Source organism: Triticum urartu, chromosome 7A (assembly GCF_056163025.1).
Source record: "Triticum urartu cultivar PI428250 chromosome 7A, HENAU_Tu73, whole genome shotgun sequence".
NCBI classification, from domain to species: domain Eukaryota; kingdom Viridiplantae; phylum Streptophyta; class Magnoliopsida; order Poales; family Poaceae; genus Triticum; species Triticum urartu.
Window position 1 is genome coordinate 189,910,953 of NC_141879.1, and position 18,805 is coordinate 189,929,757.

At 43.5% G+C, this 18,805-nt stretch overlaps 1 protein-coding gene across 1 annotated transcript; it reads left to right on the forward strand.

The window, feature by feature from the left end:
• Positions 1 to 268: 268 nt before the first annotated feature.
• LOC125518365 (autophagy 2) lies at positions 269 to 12,121 on the forward strand. The gene is made up of 13 exons (XM_048683236.2): positions 269 to 641; positions 1,510 to 2,531; positions 3,176 to 3,324; positions 4,130 to 4,386; positions 4,478 to 7,543; positions 7,636 to 7,748; positions 8,394 to 8,586; positions 8,824 to 8,937; positions 9,043 to 9,150; positions 9,363 to 9,495; positions 9,656 to 9,858; positions 10,091 to 10,287; positions 11,385 to 12,121. The coding sequence occupies exons 1-13, from the start codon at positions 456 to 458 to the stop codon at positions 11,443 to 11,445; spliced, it is 5,802 nt and encodes a 1,933-aa protein (XP_048539193.2). The 5' UTR covers positions 269 to 455; the 3' UTR covers positions 11,446 to 12,121.
• The last annotated feature ends 6,684 nt before the right edge of the window (positions 12,122 to 18,805 follow it).

The window sequence follows — 18,805 nt, forward strand, 5'->3', positions numbered from 1 at the left end:
CATATTTTATTAAGAAGAAAAAGCTGCAACAATTATTTTGGGTCGGAAGGAGTATAATACTAATGATGAATAAATAAACAACAGCAAAGTATAATCCTATACAAACTTTAAGCCAAAACAAGATACGGACTACAAAGTGTAGAAGAAAACAAATCGAATCTCCCTACAAGTTGTTTAATGCGCTCCGGCTGGCCCACGGGACGGGGACACGGACCTGAAGGCGGCGCATATAAACGTAATTACCCGACCTTCCCGGGGTTCTGGACGCAACAACTCGCCCCCCCGCAAGGTTTAATCCGAAAAAACTTGGCACACCAACGAAGCAACCCCCCTCCCCGGACGCCCTCGCTTCCTTCCGTCCCCCGGCCGTCTCCGGCGACCCCACCCCCGCCACGCGCCGGCCGGCCCCGCGCGGGCGCCTCGGATTCGCGCTCGCCGCGGGCGGGAGGGGCGGGATGGGGCTGCTGCGGGGGTTCTCGGTGGGGGCCGTGATGAAGCGGATGTGCAAGGCGGTGCTGAAGAAGGGGCTCGGGGATCTGTTCCTCGGCGAGCTCGACCTCGACCAGCTCGACCTGCAGCTCACCCGCGGCACGCTCGAGCTCACCGACCTCGCGCTCAACGCCGACTACATCAACAGCCAGGTGCGTCACGCCTATCGCCTCGCCCGCCCCTTCGCGATTTCGTCCCTGTCCCGTGTGGGTTTAGGTTGCCTTTTTTCCGTGTTCGATCGGGCGCGGCGGAATCGGATTTTCGGGTGCGTCCCGTCGCGATTGGTCGTCCCCGCGTGCTGAGGGGAATCGAATTGTGGCGTGATGATAGACAGGTTGACTGTAGGGTGGGGTGGTGGGGGTGGGATGACCAAATCAGTTTCCTCTGATTTTGGTTGCAATTGGACACTGGGGGCGACGTGTATAGGCTCGGTTTTGTTAGAATTTCGGACAGGTTTTTGCGAATATCAGGGGCAAAGGATTGGCGGGGGAAGGTGTCGTTTTCACTAATCAGGCTGGTGAGTTTTTCGTTAGTTTAGTAGGACTATTGGAGTGCAGTTTGCATCTGGAAGTGTACGATCAAGCTGGAGTATTAGGGTTTGGGAGAAGCAGTAGGGTGTTGGTCCCTGTCAGCAGTTCCTGCATTTGAATCATATTTACTTTAAATATTGTCACAATGAACTGAATGGAGCATTTGGAATCATATGCTGCGCAACTGTCAGTTAGGGTATTAAGCTGGATGATAATCTTCAAGCATCTACAGTTCAGTGTTTAATCCTTTTCTACCAACCCGACACCCGATTTGTTGTGATACTTACTGCTTAGCATATAAAGATCTTATGGGCATGCTCCTCCCACCACCCACTGTGAAAACTTACATTTCAAATTCTTCTGATTCACGATGATCGTAAAACTGTAAATATGAAACCGGTGCATCTGAATTTGTAGTTTGTTATATTTTGAACTGTTCAATTGGGCCTTTACTTCAGATTTTTAAAGTTAATATCCTTCTCCATTTCAGCTATTAGGATTATCTATCATGGTGAAAGAAGGATCAATAAAATCTCTGCTGGTTAAATTTCCTCTACAGTTAAAGAGTTGTGAGATCGTAGTGGAAGACTTGGAGCTTGTGCTCGCTCCATCCGTTGCTAGTGAAATTCCACCTGTAGATGCTGAATGCTCTGTTTCTGGTAATAGTAGTTCCACACAGACATCAGTCAACACCAAAAGAAATGAATCTGAGAAACACTGTTCTACATCTGCATCTCGAGATGTGGATGAGGGTGTCAAGAGAATAGCCAATGCTGTCAAGTGGTTTCTTACAAACTTCAAAATCAAGTTTAAAAATACATATGTTGTATTTGATCCTCAGACCATTTTGGATAGCAAGATCTCAGAATTTAATCGATCGCTAGTTTTCCGGGTTAAAGAGATAGAATTTGGAACTAATCTTTCAACAGATGGTCTTGTCAAGCTGAATAATTTCGTAACGTTCCATGAGGCGGTGATCGAGTTCTTGAAAATGGATGATGTTGATGTACTTCTTCAGAATGATTTGGATAAGGCAACAGCTGACATCTCATCAGGTCATAGTACTACCTCGGTCTTGACAGGTCCTATTGGTGGATTCTCAGGGACATTGAACTTAAGCATCCCGTGGAGTAATGGATGCTTGAACCTTAAGAAAATCGACGCGGATGTATCTGTTGATTCATTAGAATTGCTGTTACAAATCAGCAGTATCCAGTGGTTCATGGATGTGTGGGATTCTCTCCATAGGAATCAAGCACGTGAACAGATTCGTCCCCATAATACGGCAGATATGTCCTTGAGCACCTCCAGATCTGCCTTAAGCACTTTGAAATCAGGTTCAGACTCAGTGACGATCCGGAGGGAAGACACAGACCAGATTGCACTTTCACAAAACAGGCAAGACAAATATCAGGATTCTTTCCTAACTAAGGCACATGTTATTCAAGACTGGATTCCGGAGCTCGTTGTCCACGAGGATCAAGGTGACCCTGATTCAGATTGTGACGAAAGGTTTGTTTCTTTCCTAATGACATTCGTTGTACCCGTGTTTCCATCAGCTTCCAATTTACTTCACATGATTAATGATTAATCCCTTAAAGAAGTATATGTTTGACATAGCTGTTATGAGATCATTGTAGAAAAGATTAAAATATGTTGTTACTATGTCATATTGCATCCATTTCTTTGGCTTATGAATGACCGACCAGATGTATGATTTTACATATAATTTTTGATCATCAATTTGAACTATAATGTGCATGCTTTGGGAGTTGCAGTTAATAGTGGTCATTGCAGCATGCACTTGTTGTTCCTGTCCTGTCCTTCACTTCAGCTGTCTTTTAGATGTTCTGTTGTCTTATAGTTGCAACTTACCAAGTATCACTGCCCATTGGGCTAGAGAATAGTTCTCTGCAATTAGTATGTTGCCTGGGGTTTCGGTGACCAAATGTACTAGAACTCTTCATTGACTAGCATATCTTTTCCTTTGCTTTGTCTTTATTTACGTTGTTATCCTGTAAGACAGTAAGAGTCTATCTCTTGCTACATGTGTTTGCATTTACATTTATTAAGAGAAGCAGGTCATTTGAGCCAAAAAAGAAAGCAAGATTTGGACTAGCCTAAGTGGATTACTGATTCGTTCTTATCTTTGACAGCATTGATCAGTTCTTTGAATGTTTTGAAGAACTGAGGAACTCCCAGACTAATTTAGGAAATAGCGGCATATGGGACTGGACGTGTTCAGTATTCAACGCAATTACTTTTGCATCCACTTTAGCTTCTGGATCAGATCAAGTCCCTAAAGGTATATAATGCTTATTTTGTTATGGATTTATGCTTTATATTTAATTTGTTTGTGTTGTATGAACAGTGGATAGCAATAAACGCGATAACATTGACTTCCATAATCGAGTTTTTCTTATGACACACTTTCTTGCAGATTCAGGGCGTAGTTTGTACTTTGCAGCCTAAGGTTGCCACACCTAACCTTAGTCGTGCCACAACACCTTATGCATGTGTTGGTTCATAGCCACGCTTTTTTAGCCATATGGTCCACATGCCATAGGCTTGGTTTTTTGCCAAATCACCACACATGTGATGGCTATTTTGTTCGCCACACTTTTTGTGGCAGCCACATTTGCCTTGGTTAGTTGTGGCAAAGTTAGTCATGAACCAAACATGCCCTCATTTATCTTGAATAACTTGGCTCACTCTGAATGCCATCCATGCTAAGTTCATAGTGTTTCACACTTCTAAGGAAAAATGTTACACCGACTGTTAGTCAGCATGCAAATGAAACATCCTGGTAAAAAACATGGATACATTATGTTGACTTGTTAATAACAGCAGATGTATATGATGCTCTAAGAACATTCCGTGCTGGTATCCACACCTATGAGTTCCACCACAGGCGTGACTTTGTATAATAGCTTCTCCCCATTCTCTTGCCATGGCTATAAGCTATAGCATTGTGAGCATGTAAAACACCATCGAATGTGTTCCAGTATTGAATCGAACCAAGTGGCTGTAATGTGTTATTTCTTTTTTTCCAGTTAATTATCGTCTGATCTTCTAAATCTCAGGACTTGTTTTCCTTTTCATTCTAACAGAACCGCCGATTGAGAAAACGTTACGGGCTTCCATCGCTGAGATATCTGTTATTCTCTTGTTCAGTGATGAAATGGATACTGGCGATTCCAGTGTTCCTGTCAGTCTCGTCAATGATATGAGAAATTCCGAAATGTTCTCGAGCTGCCTTTCCTCCCCCCCGCAGTTTGAACAATCGATGATGTATCCTGCTACTGCTTCCAGCTTAAATATGCATCATCTTGAAGCCAAGTGTCAGAACATTCATCTTGAACTCGAGGTATTGTTTTCCTCTGCAGCACTTGTTCTGAGTTCATGCATTGTTGAAGTCTTATAGCTTGATACTGATTTTTTTCTTCTGATGTCCGCAGACATATCCCAAAAAATTAGGGTTCAAGGCATTGATTGCTCACATGAAGCTTGACGAATACTACAGTACTAACCATGATTCAAATCACCCACACCTTGGCACTGCTTTCTTAAATAATAATTTCTGTAGAGAAGTTCAAGCTGCTCTCCCTCAATTCCCATGTGCTGCTCAAGATTATTGGGTGGAAACAGCTGGAAGCTCTTCCCGCCGTTCAGAAAAATTCATTAAGGTTGAGCTGCTAAAAACATTTGGTGAGTCCACATTCCATTATGATGTCAGTAGCACAGATCAAGATGGCAACTCAGTAAGCACAACTTCACTGTCTATATATTTGGCTCCTTTGACTTTGTGGGTGCACTTCCATACAGTATACATGATACTGAATTTTATCAGTAAAGTCGAGTCTGATGTGTTTCATGGAGAGCATAGACTTAATAGGGATGGGGACGAAAGAAACAGCAAACTGGCTAATACTTCCTCAAGCGACTCTCTGAAGGTTCAAATAGCTCCATCACATGCAAGAATCGTCTTTTGCTTTCCTTCTGAGCCCTCATGGGATTTAAGTCGCCCGTCCATCCTGGATAAGTTCCTTGTCATCGACCACACAACATCTCATAACTCAGCAGAAGCCTCTTCCCCACTTCGAAATGAAAGGTTTAATGATGTTCATCCAAGCACACAATCTACTTCACTCCATTTGGCTACCGGGAACTTTGACATCTACTTGGTTAAACCCTCCAGTGCATTGGATGGTATATGTGCTTTGAGTAGGCAAACTTTCTCTGCTCTGAAGATTTTATCTGTGACTAGATCCGATTATAATGACTCCAGCATTAGAATGATCCGAAAAAACCACCCTGTAACTTGCCCTGAGATGGTGAACAAAGTTTGGAGTTTGCCGAGCCTACATGATCAGAAGATTACTCAGAAAGAAAATAACAAATGGGTCGGCGTTGCCTCTTCTACAACTTCACAAGATCTTGTAGAGTCAAGTGTCAGTATTCGCCAGGAACTCATTCGGAGCACTGAATTCTTGCTACATGTTCAACTTCCTCATGTTTCGGTTCATCTCAATAAGAAGGATTGTGGACTACTTAATCAGCTGCTAGATCACGTACTCAATGGGCTTTCAGATGGAGCACCAGGCAGTTCTGAAAATGGCAAGGACAAAAACAACGAAATTGCCATTCAAACATCTGTCATTTTTGAATGCAGCATGTTGGATATTTGTACTGAGTTGGATGAAACTGTGGAAGTTGGTCCATCGTTGCAGACAGAACTAGAAGGTTCTTGGAATCGTCTCAAGTTATCTGTTTCAAAATTGTCTCTGTGCTCCTTCTCTAATGTTGGTGGGGTCAACAATACCAGTTTTCTTTGGGTGAATCATGGTGAAGGTGAGCTTTGGGGTTCGGTTACCGGTACAGATGATAAAACCTGTGAAGAAAGCAAAGATTTTCTTCTAGTTATTTGCAAGGATTCCGCTAGCAGGCGGGGTGATGGTGAAGGTAACAATGTATTGTCTTTTGGTACTGCTGGATGTTCCGTGACCCACATCAGGAACCCAAACCTACAAGAGAATTATACTTCTGTCAATGTTCGTTCTGGGACAATTGTGGCACCTGGTGGACGTATGGATTGGATCAGTGGAATATCTTCGCTGTTCACTTCAGGTTCAAGTGGAACTGAACAACCCAATAACAGTAGTAGCACAAATAATTCACAGGCTGGTGAACCATTTTGGTCCTCTTTTTTTCTTGAGTTAACCGATGTTGCTCTGAGCTATGAACCTCACCTGAAAAATTCCTCATTCAATGCTGACGCTCCGGACTGCAAGTTTTTCTCATGCCTTTTAGCTGCATCATCATTTAAACTTCACAATAAATCTGCATCAGATTCTGCAGCTACTGATTTTGATATCCAACTGCGAGATCTCGGGCTTCTCATTTGTGAATCGTCTGGTTCCAAAAATGTCACTTGTGGTTATGATGTTGATTACCTTCGTCAATTGGGCTATGCTAAGATTGGCCATAACACATTCATTGAAGCTGCTCTAAGAACTGATACTTCCTTTTGGAAACTTGCAATATCCGAGTCACAATTTGATATTGGGACATGTCGTGATACAACACATGGTCTTGTTCGTTTGGTTTCCCAACTACAAAAGCTATATGCTCCGGATATGCGGGACGCTTTAGCTCATCTTCAATCTAGGTGGAATATTGTCCAACAGGCAAACGCACAAAATATGCCCAGTGATGCATCAGATATGTCAGAGAGCACTGACAACTTGGCAGATTCTGGAGAGTGCAAGTCAGATGGTCTGCTTGATGACATAATTGAGGATGCTTTTTACACTGACCAGGCCTACACAGACTACAATTTTTGGGACAAAAATTGTCATAACTCATTGAGCAGCAGTGAAATGAACGCTGAATATGAGATGAATATGGCTAACCCTGAGGCAGCTGATGTCGGTGTTTCACACATAGTCACCCCAGAAGCGAATACTGCCCAAATACCAATTAAGCAGAATTCCTGTCCTGAGCAGATCATTGACTCTTATTATATGCCTGATCTTCTCAATTCATCATTGTCATCATCTCCTTGTAATGTAAACCATCAGTCATCTGGTGATGATGCTCGTAAAACCATGGACTGTGATGATGGTGGATGGTACAACAATAGCCCCTTGACGATAGTTGAAAACCATGTTTACAAAAGGAACTGCCCACATGGAGAACATGTGTTCCAACAAGAAGGCAAGCCTGCTGTTTGCAGCTTGAATTCTGATGAATCTTGCAATCTGAAAGGCAAGATTCTTATTCATGATATAGATGTTAAGTGGCGAATGTATGCTGGTGATGACTGGCCATTGGCTCACAATGATTCAACTAGCCACCCATGCTCAAATGGAAGGGATAGGAGTTCTTCTTTGGAATTCATCGTGTCAGGACTCGGTGTGCAATTTGATATGTATCCAGATGGGGCCGTTTCTGTTTCTAGGTTATCCATCTCCGCACAGGACCTAAATCTTTGTGACCAAAATATGCATGCTCCATGGAAAATGGTACATATTCCTTTTTCTTTCTATAAATTTCATTGAGCACTTGCTTTCATCATCGATTAACGCCTTTTAACTTCTATCATTCATTTTAATAGGTTCTTGGATGCTACAACTCAAAGGATTACCCAAGAGAATCTTGCTCAACTGCATTCAAGTTAGAACTAGAGTCTGTAAGACCTGAACCACAGGCTCCTCTAGAAGACTACAGGTATATACAGCATTAAGTTGCACACACAGTGGATTAATCTATTGGAAAAGATACCTGCTTGTTTCTTATACTCTGTACTGTGTTCGCTTGATGCTATATAGCTTCAATTGGTTAAAGATAAAGATTACTGTAAGGATATCCTATCTACATCATCCATCCATACATAGAAGACCTGGTAGATTGTAGTAAAAAATAAGCTATATATTGGTTTCAGAACATTGCAAGACTAAGTCTTAATGTACTTGACTAATTTATCTTTTTGCCTCAGTTTTGAGGGGTATATGGAATATGGGGTTTGCACAGTTAAATAGCAGAGACATAGTTTCATGTAGTAACCGTATCCTGGTGCAATAGTTGTTTTCATCCTATTCCAGTATTAGGTTTGCTTATGTTAATGACATGGGAGTTCTGAAGAAAATTTTGTATGGCAGATCCATATTCATGATTTGTGCTTGTACGGTATGGTTGGCTGTTTATGCATTCTTGCTCTTTACACCTTTGTTCTTGCCACTAATTTGTGTCTGTTTGAATCTTAAATTGCAGTCTGCAAGAATAGTGCTGGCTTTTTTTCACCTTCTCCTTTCTGACACTTTTTATGCTCTCTCAGTTTGTCGTCTGACCCTCTTCTCTTGCATCCTTCTTCAGGTTATGCCTTGAGATTTTGCCTCTTCAATTGCATCTTGATCAAGGGCAACTGAACTTCCTCATCAGTTTCTTCCAGAATGACTCAAGTAACAACAACCCTCATGTGCCTTGTGAAAATGAGATTGTTGGTATGGACAGCACAACCTACGGAAGCACTACAATTGTGGATGAGGCATTACTTCCCTTTTTCCAGGTATTTTGGATTTACCGATTCTTGTTTTCCTCTTAATCGTGGGACTTGATTGGGCACATAAGAACTCTTTGCACCTATTTAACCTGACATATTCAAAATTTTGAAATGTGTGCATGAACAGTCATCAAATTCTTTTTCTTTCTCATCTTATTTGCACTGGTAGGCAGCAGCGAGCTGGGATCTGTTAGTCTTCAGTAAACATTTGTTGAATCTGATCTTCTTTTTCTGTGGTGCCAGAAATTCGATGTGAAGCCTCTGGTTCTGCATATCAATTATATTCCTCGCCAGTTTGATCCTATTGCACTAGGTAAAGGAAATTACGCAGAGCTTCTCAACATCCTTCCATGGAAGGTAATTCGTTGTTGAAAAAGGAAAATACTTCATAGTAGTCAGTTCACTGCTGATTATCTTAAGATCAATAGGCAACACTGACGATGATTTTTTTTTTGCGTGCAGGGAATCGATTTAAAGCTTAAGAATGTTTCTGCAATGGGTGTTTATGGGTGGAATAGTATATGTGAAACAGTAGCTGCAGAGTGGCTGGAGGACATCTCGAAGAATCAGGTTCTGATCTCTCCATGCACGACTGTACATTGAGACATGCTTGTTGTTTTATGCACACAAAAACATACATATTTAATACAAGCAATATCAGAAAGAAAAGGAGATTAAATATACACTTCTCCACGCGAAAGCATAGAGAATATTGTAAATCTGCCTTGTCTTACACAAGAATTCCTGTTCGCACCTGAATTCACAATATGCTGCTTGTGCAGGTCCATAAAGTGTTAAAAGGACTTCCTCCTATAAAGTCATTAGTTGCCGTCGGTTCAGGCACTAAGAAATTGGTTTCCTTACCAATCAAAAGCTACAAGAAGGACCGGAAGTTGCTCAAGGGAATGCAAAGAGGTAATCTGGTTCTATACTGTACATGACACCGATATCAGTAATTAGCTAACATTTCTGTTGGAGTGTTAGTAATATGTGATGGTACAGTATTATTAAACAGTAGTTGAATGATGACATGAGTGGTTACAAATTAGGATGATTCTTACACGCTGTTTGGCAGGTGCTGTTGCTTTCATCAGAAGTGTATCCATCGAAGCTGTAGGCCTTGGTGTCCATTTGGCAGCGGGAGCTCATGATATGCTTTTGAAGACAGAGCGTGCCCTTACAGCTGTTCCACCGCCTTTAACCTCACGTGAAGCAAAAAAACCCAAAGAAAATATAAGAGCTAACCAGCCTGAAGGTGCACAACAAGGGTTGAAGCAGGTATTCAGTTTGTCTGATTTGTATGATAAAAGCATCTCCTTTTCTGCCAGTTAAAGATAATTCAATCTCCAGAACCTGCATTGCTGTTTCCCTTTATTTTTGTTTGTTTGTTTGGAATAGACCTTGCTTCCTGTTAATTACTCTGAACTGGAGTAGTGCTCAAGCCTACATACGCCTTTAATCTTTTCATGTCTTGCGTAGTGTTATTAAGATTAACATGAAACTTGTCCAGGCCTATGAAAGTTTAACTGATGGGCTTGGAAGGACAGCTTCTGCTTTGATTGGGAATCCTATCAAGGTTTATAATCGTGGGGGTAGCACTGGATCAATACTGGCTACTGCAATCTGTGGAGCTCCAGCTGCTGCAGTAGCTCCAGTATCAGCTTCCGCTCGTGCTATGCACTATGCACTTCTTGGGTTAAGGAACAGGTGAGTTTTTGCTCGTTTTCAAATATCAGTGGAAAACAGTCTATGGATACACCATTAGTTACAATCTCCAATTCACCATAAGGGGCTATTAGTTTGGTTCATGTCTTCCTGAATTCTTAAATTTTGTTCATGTCTGTCCGCAACCAACTGTCGTTTCCTATCATTTTCTTCTATGTAGTATGTCAAGTGGTTAAGTACGCAATTTCCTCTTTAGTCGCATGTATAATCAGTACTAAACTGCTTGCATTTGCCACTTAAGATTTTAACACTAAAAGGGCAGCCCAGTGCACGTAGCTCCCGCTTGCACAGAGTCCAGGGAAGGGTGGGACCACTTTGGGTCTTTTGTACGCAGCGTTTCAAAAGACATAAAATAAAAATCCGTATTTTATGTCTCCTTTAATTGCTAAATAAAATATTTGTATTGTTGGTAAGACACTGATTTGTGGTGAAGATAAACCCTACAAGAACTATGCAATTGAATTTTATGAGGCAAGTAGTGTTGTACTTTTTAAAGTTACGTACCAAGTAACAAAGATAATATAATGGGAGTGTTGAGAGGCCAATGAACAAAAGTGAGGGATGCATTCGATATTTTGTGGAAGTCCTAACAGTATATTTCGGGCTGGAAGAAAAATATTGCAGCTGATTTGTCCCTTCACACACAGTATTACCTGGTTTTGCACTGACCAAGCTAACTGTTGCTGAGTTGCTTTATATAAATTTGTTTTAACAATTACAATTTGTTGATGTAATAATGAATATGGGTCTTAAGGTTCTTGGATCTTGATAAATGTTTATCCTAGGAACTCCTAATATTTTGTTACCCAGGGTCTTGCTAAGTAATCTGACTAAACTCAGTAATTACCAGTTTGGCTGTGTAACATTTTTGGGTAATAATCCCTTGAGTTCTATCTTGATTTAACATGATGTGCTCGAGTTCTGCTGGTCAGTGAATTAGTGAATCTGAGGTTGTATGCAGGATTGATATGCTTCAAACATGTTTACCTCCCGCATGCATGCCACACCGCAATTTAGCCCAACTTCTATCATTCTTGGTACCTGGTTCTTACTTTGTGTACTGAACTTATTTTTCACAGCCTTGATCCTGAACACAAGAAAGAATCTGCGTACAAATACTCTGGGCCTTCTCAATCGTAGACTTCAGTGTGGAGGAGATTGCCTAGCTATGGTCTCTTCATTCTTGTGTGGCATATATCATCTATTTATGGAAGCAAACTGGTTGTCCGCAAACTTGTACAGTGAAGTGAGAATTCTGTACTGCTAGAGATCCTTAACCCGAAGAATCAATCGGCATCAGCTGGCCTGCTCTTACTCGAGTTTCTAATACGTCTGTGCAGCTGTACAGTTGTAGGATAGGTTGTATGTGGCGTCAAAGCCCTTCTATAGTATGTACTCCCTCCGTTCCAAAATAGATGACTCTACTTTGTATTAACTTTAGTGCAAAGTTGGGTCATCTATTTTGGAATGGAGGGAGTATAAATTAATATACGAACCATGATTGTAGTCACCACACCTTTTCCATCTCGGGTGGAAATTTTGTAAACTCCTAGCTTAGACATTGACTAAGGTCGAGGGAGGGGATCAGGGGGGATGGGTCCAATTTTGTACATAATTTGGTTGCTTTCTGAGTTGTGCAGATGTAAATAACTCTTCTGTTTCGGTTGCCAATATGTTTGTCGGCTCGCCAAACCGTTGATAATATGTTCTTTTGCTTTGCAACTGTAAATATTGTTACTACTACTAGATTTTGTACTGTTGCAGTGAGCTCAGACAACATGTTTCTGTTAGGTTGTTTCTCCCTCGGCTCTTTTTATACTCTCGATGTCTTTCAACTATTTACCTGGCGAAAGTGGAGTGTTGCTGACCGGTTCTTTCGTGTTCTGCAATGCATTTGCTTGGTTAATGCCTTATCAGATGGCAATCTTCTCATTTTTCTAAGTATTTATAGTTAAATTCGTCCATTTTGGAATAGAGGAGGTCAAAGTGCGGTTTGCAAATTGGCTACGTGCTCTACTTGTTTTGCATTTCTAAATGTGATCTTAACAGTAACTAGCAGATTTCCTGAAGGTTGGTCTTTTAAAACCGGCCCTTAACTTTTTTAAAAGCTCTAGAGCAAGTGTGCGAAGTCAGATACCCTAAAATTACAACCTTTATAACATTTCCTCTCGTGGTTCTCCTATGTGTGTGAACATACACTCTAATTGAACTTCATGTCATAGATAGAAACCAAACATCAAAACATAGCATAAGGTCAAAATGCATGGATAAAACATGGTAATCATCATCCAAAACTGAAGTTCAACAACAAGCAACATCATGCACATTTCTCAAACACAAAGATCATCGCATTCCGCCAGTACCACTCCCTTCTCCCAAGTGTGTGCCACTGGATTGCATCCTAGATTGCAAGATCACCTTATCTCCTAAAAGGCTATCCATTTGGATTCATCATCGTGAGCTGATTCTCCTTGTCCATCATCACAGCCGCTTCTCCTCGAGAAGAAGCCTACGCTCCTCCATGTCAACCTTGCGCTTCTCATTCTCTTTCATAACTTGCCACATCACCATCTTCTCTTGTTGCTTCTTATTCGCCAACGCCAACTTTGCCTGCATTGCTTGAGACGCCATCTCATTTGCATTGATTAACCCATCAATCTTGTATCTCATGGTCTCAATCTCACCATTTCTCTTGAGCATCACTTTTGCCCTCTTCCTCCCATCGGCTCGCCCCTTGCTTGACCCTAGAGTAGGACTTCCAGCTCCCCTTTCATCATAATAATCATCATCTTCTTCAATCCCCGAAAATGACGTGGTACTTGACCTTGGTTTCTTCGGTGGAGCCTCACCATTCCTCGTCTTCCACTTTCTCAGTGTTTTTGAGCGATGCCCAACAATGTGGAAGGACAAATTGTGTGCCTTTTGTCTTGACAATTTGTTTGCACCTCGCTTGAGAGTACTTGTCCTACGACACACAATTGGAAGATGATGCTTTCATTAGCAAAGATAGTTACAAAAATATGATAAACAAGTTGTGCACACATATGATAAGAGCACTCACATATTCATCAATTGCGGCATTACTAGGAGGCACATTCTCTACTTGTTGCAAACAACCTGCCCGTCCGCTACAAGACTCAAGAATCATGCACCCGAGTGACCGATTAGACGATGTCTTCACATTTTGATTGTAGCTTTACTCGATATCATGTAATGCTTTGCACCATATTGGTCCCTGGGTGACCGCATCGAATGTGACTCTCCCATGCCAAAACCAAAACTTCATCTTCATCATTTGTGTAATTTTCTTGCCTTGATGTCTTCTTCAACCTTTGAGAAGCATCAAATACATCCTCTTATACATCGAATGTGACTTATCATCGAATTCGTATTTGAATGAGTTTCTAATGGTATATTTTTTATAGCATACATATTTATTTTTGAAAACATGATCCCATAAATTACTTAATTAAAACAAGTTATTACAATATTTCATTACAACATACGCCGCGCAGGGCGGAACATAATTAAGAACTACACTGTCTGATCTATCACCGAAACTAAATTTCGCAATCTCATATGCCACCCAAATTTGCCCGACGGTCGATTTTAGACAGCTTAAAGTCTTCGAGAAATTCATGAAGGCCTTCACTTCCCTTTTTCAGGTCAATGAGGTTGGACCTATCAAGCGTATCATTTGCAAGAAAAGATGTCATAAAAGAACAACCAGTTTTCAAAATAACGTACCTGTGAAGAATAATACCGATATAGAAGCCGGCAAGGCAGGCCCGAAGCTCCACTTCATCCACACTAGAACAAAACCCAATAAAATCCCAAGAAGAAATATATTGACATCGTCCGAGGAGTTCCTGGCCATGACCCCCACGCTTGCAACATTGATGCACTCCATAGAGTTAGCGTCATTGATCTTTATACACTCAATATTTGGGGACCGCCACACCTCATGCTTTCGTTCATAATTAGTGTTAGCCCTTAATCCAACCCCCGTATCCTTGTTATTGGAATCCAACTGAGTCGTGAAGTGGCAGGATGAAGGATGACCAATAGCTATCCAGAAAATTAAATAGAGCCGGATATGAGTTTCAAACCCTTGCCAAAAACTAAATCATTTATTAAATGCCAAGCTCTCCAAAAGATAAATGAAATTTGATCACGTATAGTCGAATTCAGCTGATCCAGCAGAATAAGCAACCAATCCGACCCAAAAAATGTAAATAACTCTTCCCCAAGAATATTCCAAACACCCCTTGTCGGTGTCAAAACCGGCGGATCTCGGGTAGGGGGTCCCGAACTATGCGTCTAAGGCGGATGGTAACAGGAGGCAGGGGACACGATGTTTACCCAGGTTCGGGCCCTCTTAATGGAGGTAATACCATACGTCCTGCTCGATTGTTCTTGATGATATGAGTATTACAAGAGTTGATCTACCACGAGATCGTAGAGGCTAAACCCTAGAAGCTAGCCTATGGTATGATTGTATGTTTTTCTACAGACTAAACCCTCCGGTTTATATAGACACCGGAGGGGGCTAGGGTTACACAAGGTCGGTTACAAGGGAGGAGATCTACATATCCGTATTGCCTAGCTTGCCTTCCACGCCAAGAAGAGTCCCATCCGGACACGGGACGAAGTCTTCAATCTTGTATCTTCATAGTCCAACAGTCCGGCCAAAGGATATAGTCCGGCTATCCGGAGACCCCCTTATCTAGGACTCCCTCAGTAGCCCCTGAACCAGGCTTCAATGAAAATGAGTCCGGCACACAGTTTTGCCTTCGGCACTACAAGGAGGGTTCCTCCTCTGAATACTTCCATGGAAGATTTTGAACACAAGGATAGTGTCCGGCCCTGCAAAATAATTTCCACATACCACCGTAGAGAGAATAATATTTTCACAAATCTAATATGCTGACGTGTTTTGACAGCACGACGTTACATCATGGCCCGGTCATTATTCGAACCATTTTTCTCAACCAGCACCGCACATATCGCGAGGCGGTTTTCTTGACACGTCTTGTCGAAGCAGACTGTGTCCCCCTTATTATGGGATTCTCATCAATACGGACGTGGGTAACCCACTCGTGCCCATTGGTATGACTCCTCGATTTTAGGAGAGTCCAAAACGGCCGCGAGGAGGACGCTTGACATTCACTCTCTTTATAAAGAGGCCAAGACCTGTCCCTTTTCCTCTCGCGCTCAATTGAATCCTTCCCCCACCTCGAGTTCTAACACCCCAGGCTCAGGTCAAGCGCTTCGGACCTTCAACCATGTCCAGATCCAACCTCCAAGGTCGGTGGATGCCTTCCTCGGTCACAGAGGAGGACATCAAGAAGCTGAGAGGGGCCAGATATCTGACCGCCGAAATTTCGCACAGGATGCCCGCCCGAGGGCAGGTCATCCCCACTCCCGAACCCAACGAGAGTGTTGTTTTCGTCTCTCACTTCTTTCGAGGATTAGGCCTCACTCTGGATCCCTTTGTTAGGGGACTCATGTTCTATTATGGGCTGGATTTCCACGATCTGGCCCCGGATTCCCTCCTTCACATCTCGTCGTTCATCCTCGTGTGTGAGGCCTTCCTCCGCATTACCCCTCACTTCGGCTTGTGGCTCAAGACCTTCAATGTGAAGCCGAAGATGATCGAGGGGCGGCACGCAGAGTGCGGAGGTGCCGTAATAAGCAAAAGCGCTGATGCTCCATGGCCATAGGGTTCCTTCCCAGAGGTGTCCAGTTTGTGGCAGCGGGAGTGGTTTTATATCACAGCTCCCTGAAGTGCCAAGTGGGCAGCCGTCCCTGTCTTTCGCTCGGGCCCCCCACCACAACTGACGTCATGGATCAGCGAGGGGCTAAACTGGGGTCCAGTAAAGGATGTGCCGATATTGCAGAGCCACATCCGAGATCTCATTGAGAGAGACGTCAACCTGGTCACGGTGATGCATGTCATGCTAGTTCGCTAGGTCCCGCCTTGCAAACGTAGACCTCTCCATTTGTGGGAGTTCAACCCGGAGGGACCGCGAATCATTCAGCACTTCCTCGGCATGACGCTCGATGAGATGTACAAGTTGTTCTTCAGACCACAAATAGTGTCCGGACACCACCGAGGATGCTGGTCTGAGCTGTAATCGCCCGGATACCCAAGTAAGTAATTCCATGGCCGAACACGCTGTTCCTCTTATTTATCATAACATCATTCTGAAAAGTCGCTCTTTGACCAGGACTGGATAACAAAGGCGAAGATGATCAGGTGTCCGCCCCCCTTCCCGAGGGCTTGGCCAATCCAATACTAGACAGAATGCTGGAGCCGGCGCCTTATCAGGTGCCCTCGAAGGAAGATAAAGGGGGGAATAAAGAGGCCGAAAGCGAGCCTCACTCATTACTTGTCCCAACTGGGGGAATGAGCGCCTCCGCGAAGGAGGATAACCAGGGAGAAGAGTACTTAGTAGTGAAAATATCCTACCTTACTTTTGAAGACAATAACCGAAGCTTATATCTTGTAGTTCAGATCGTAGCCCTTCTCGACAGAGTTCGTCTTTGGGGGACCTTCTTCCGAAGATGATGGAGAGCGAAACACCTCCCCCTGCCACCCCGCCTCATGAGGCGGGCGACCCTGAAGTGTCATCGCGGAGGGTTTCTCCTGATCCTCCAAGGCCAGGCGGTAATTCCTTGGCCACCCGGAGTCCTCAATATTCGGCTCTTAAAGAGAGCAACAGAAAAAGTCCGAAACCGTATAGTATGCGGTCGGACGTACTGAAGGATCTTCTGGAGCAAGCGGCCATCTCAGAAGCACATTGTACGCTAATGAGTATGGTAGTTGAAAGGATTTCATCCGCTGAAAGCGGATTACATGAAGCTTTTATGAGTCTACTGAAAGGCTTTGAGGTACGTGAAATAGTGTATGTTTTTGACGGTACGGCACACATTAGGTGTGCCCTATGCAGACAGTAGCCCCTGAGACTCTGGTTGTCGTTGAAAACGGAGGCAAACAGAGGATCATAGTCCCAGGTAATAACCAGACCGCCTTTATGTGCAGGTGGCTGAAGCTCCGGTGGGTAGCCGGACTGATGGGTTTGCCGAGCTAAAGCGGCAACTTGATGCAGCAGATGCCGACATCATTCTTGTCAACAAGCGGCTTGACGAGGCACAGGGTAAGTGATTTCTCCGGTGATCAACACATAGTAAGAGGAGCATGATGCCAATATCTTTAATATGTTGTGACTGCAGATGGAGCTGCCACCGTGGAGACCCTTCGGGCGGAACTTGCCCGAGCCAAGGAGCAAGCCAGAAATAGCGATGCGGCCGCTCTAAAGGCGGTCGAAGAGCTGACGGCCGAACAGGCCGCACATTGCCAGAGCAAGGAAAGAATGGCCAAGATGGCCGTTGAGTTGAAAGATGCCGCCGACCGTTACCATCTTCTTGAAGAAAAAAACCATGCGAAGGCGATGGACCTGGAGAAGGCCATGGTAGCATCCAAGGAAGCCCGTTCCAAAATACGAGCGACGAAGGAGGAGCTGCATCAAGCTGGAGATATCGCAGCTGGGAAGCCCTTTTTGTTGCGGACTAAGTTCAGATATCTGAAGTATGCACCTCTTGATCAACTATGGAGTTCTGCGGACGCCTACGTGGATTTGGCGGCAAGTGCTGCTGATGCGGCCGAGTACTTCAAGGATTAAAAATATCGCGAAGTGGAAAAGCTGTTCTGGTCACAGTTCCATGCTCCAGTGCGTCCTCTGCTGTTGAATGAGCAAATGGCCGAGTGGGCCGAGCTCCATAGGTTGTCCGGACTTGCCATGAGGTCTGTTGTGGATCATCTGTGGCTGGGAGGGCCAAGGTCGAATAGTTACTTTAGTTTAGTGCAACAATTCCTTGGTGCCGTGCCGCACATCGATGCTATGAAGAGGTCGGCGTGCATAGAGGGTGCGCGGATGGCCTTTGCCCGTGTCAAGACATACTAGGCGGAGATGGAGGCCACCACTGTTGCAACACAGGGTTCGGCCGTGGGCCGAGTGGCTGCCGAGCACTACTTTGAAGTTCTTGAAGGCGCTCGTTCGATAGAGGCTCAGTGCTCGAAGAATATTATGTTCTAGTGACATGTACTCCCATTGTAAAAACAATGTTTTATTGAGCTATCAAGGCTATATTTATACTTTTGCCTGAAAGTATTATGATGCCTCCTGTGCGGCCATTTATGTAGATATGTATATAATCTGAAAGTTTGCAGTCGTCGGCTTTCGCCCCCACGCATATAATGCGGGGGTGTTCGCAAAAACGTGTATTCACACTTGATCCAACGTCTTGGTCCATTAAGGAGGTGGTAGCGCAACGAACGAGGCAATCAGACTATATTGCTTTAACACTTTCACTTAGCCATAGGAGTTTGACTGTGGGGCTACTATACAGCCCCTGGTACTTCTGCGCTCGTCCGAATACGGGGCGCGTATGTACATGACCAGGAAACGGCCCTTCGTTAATGCGGAGGAATCCCGAA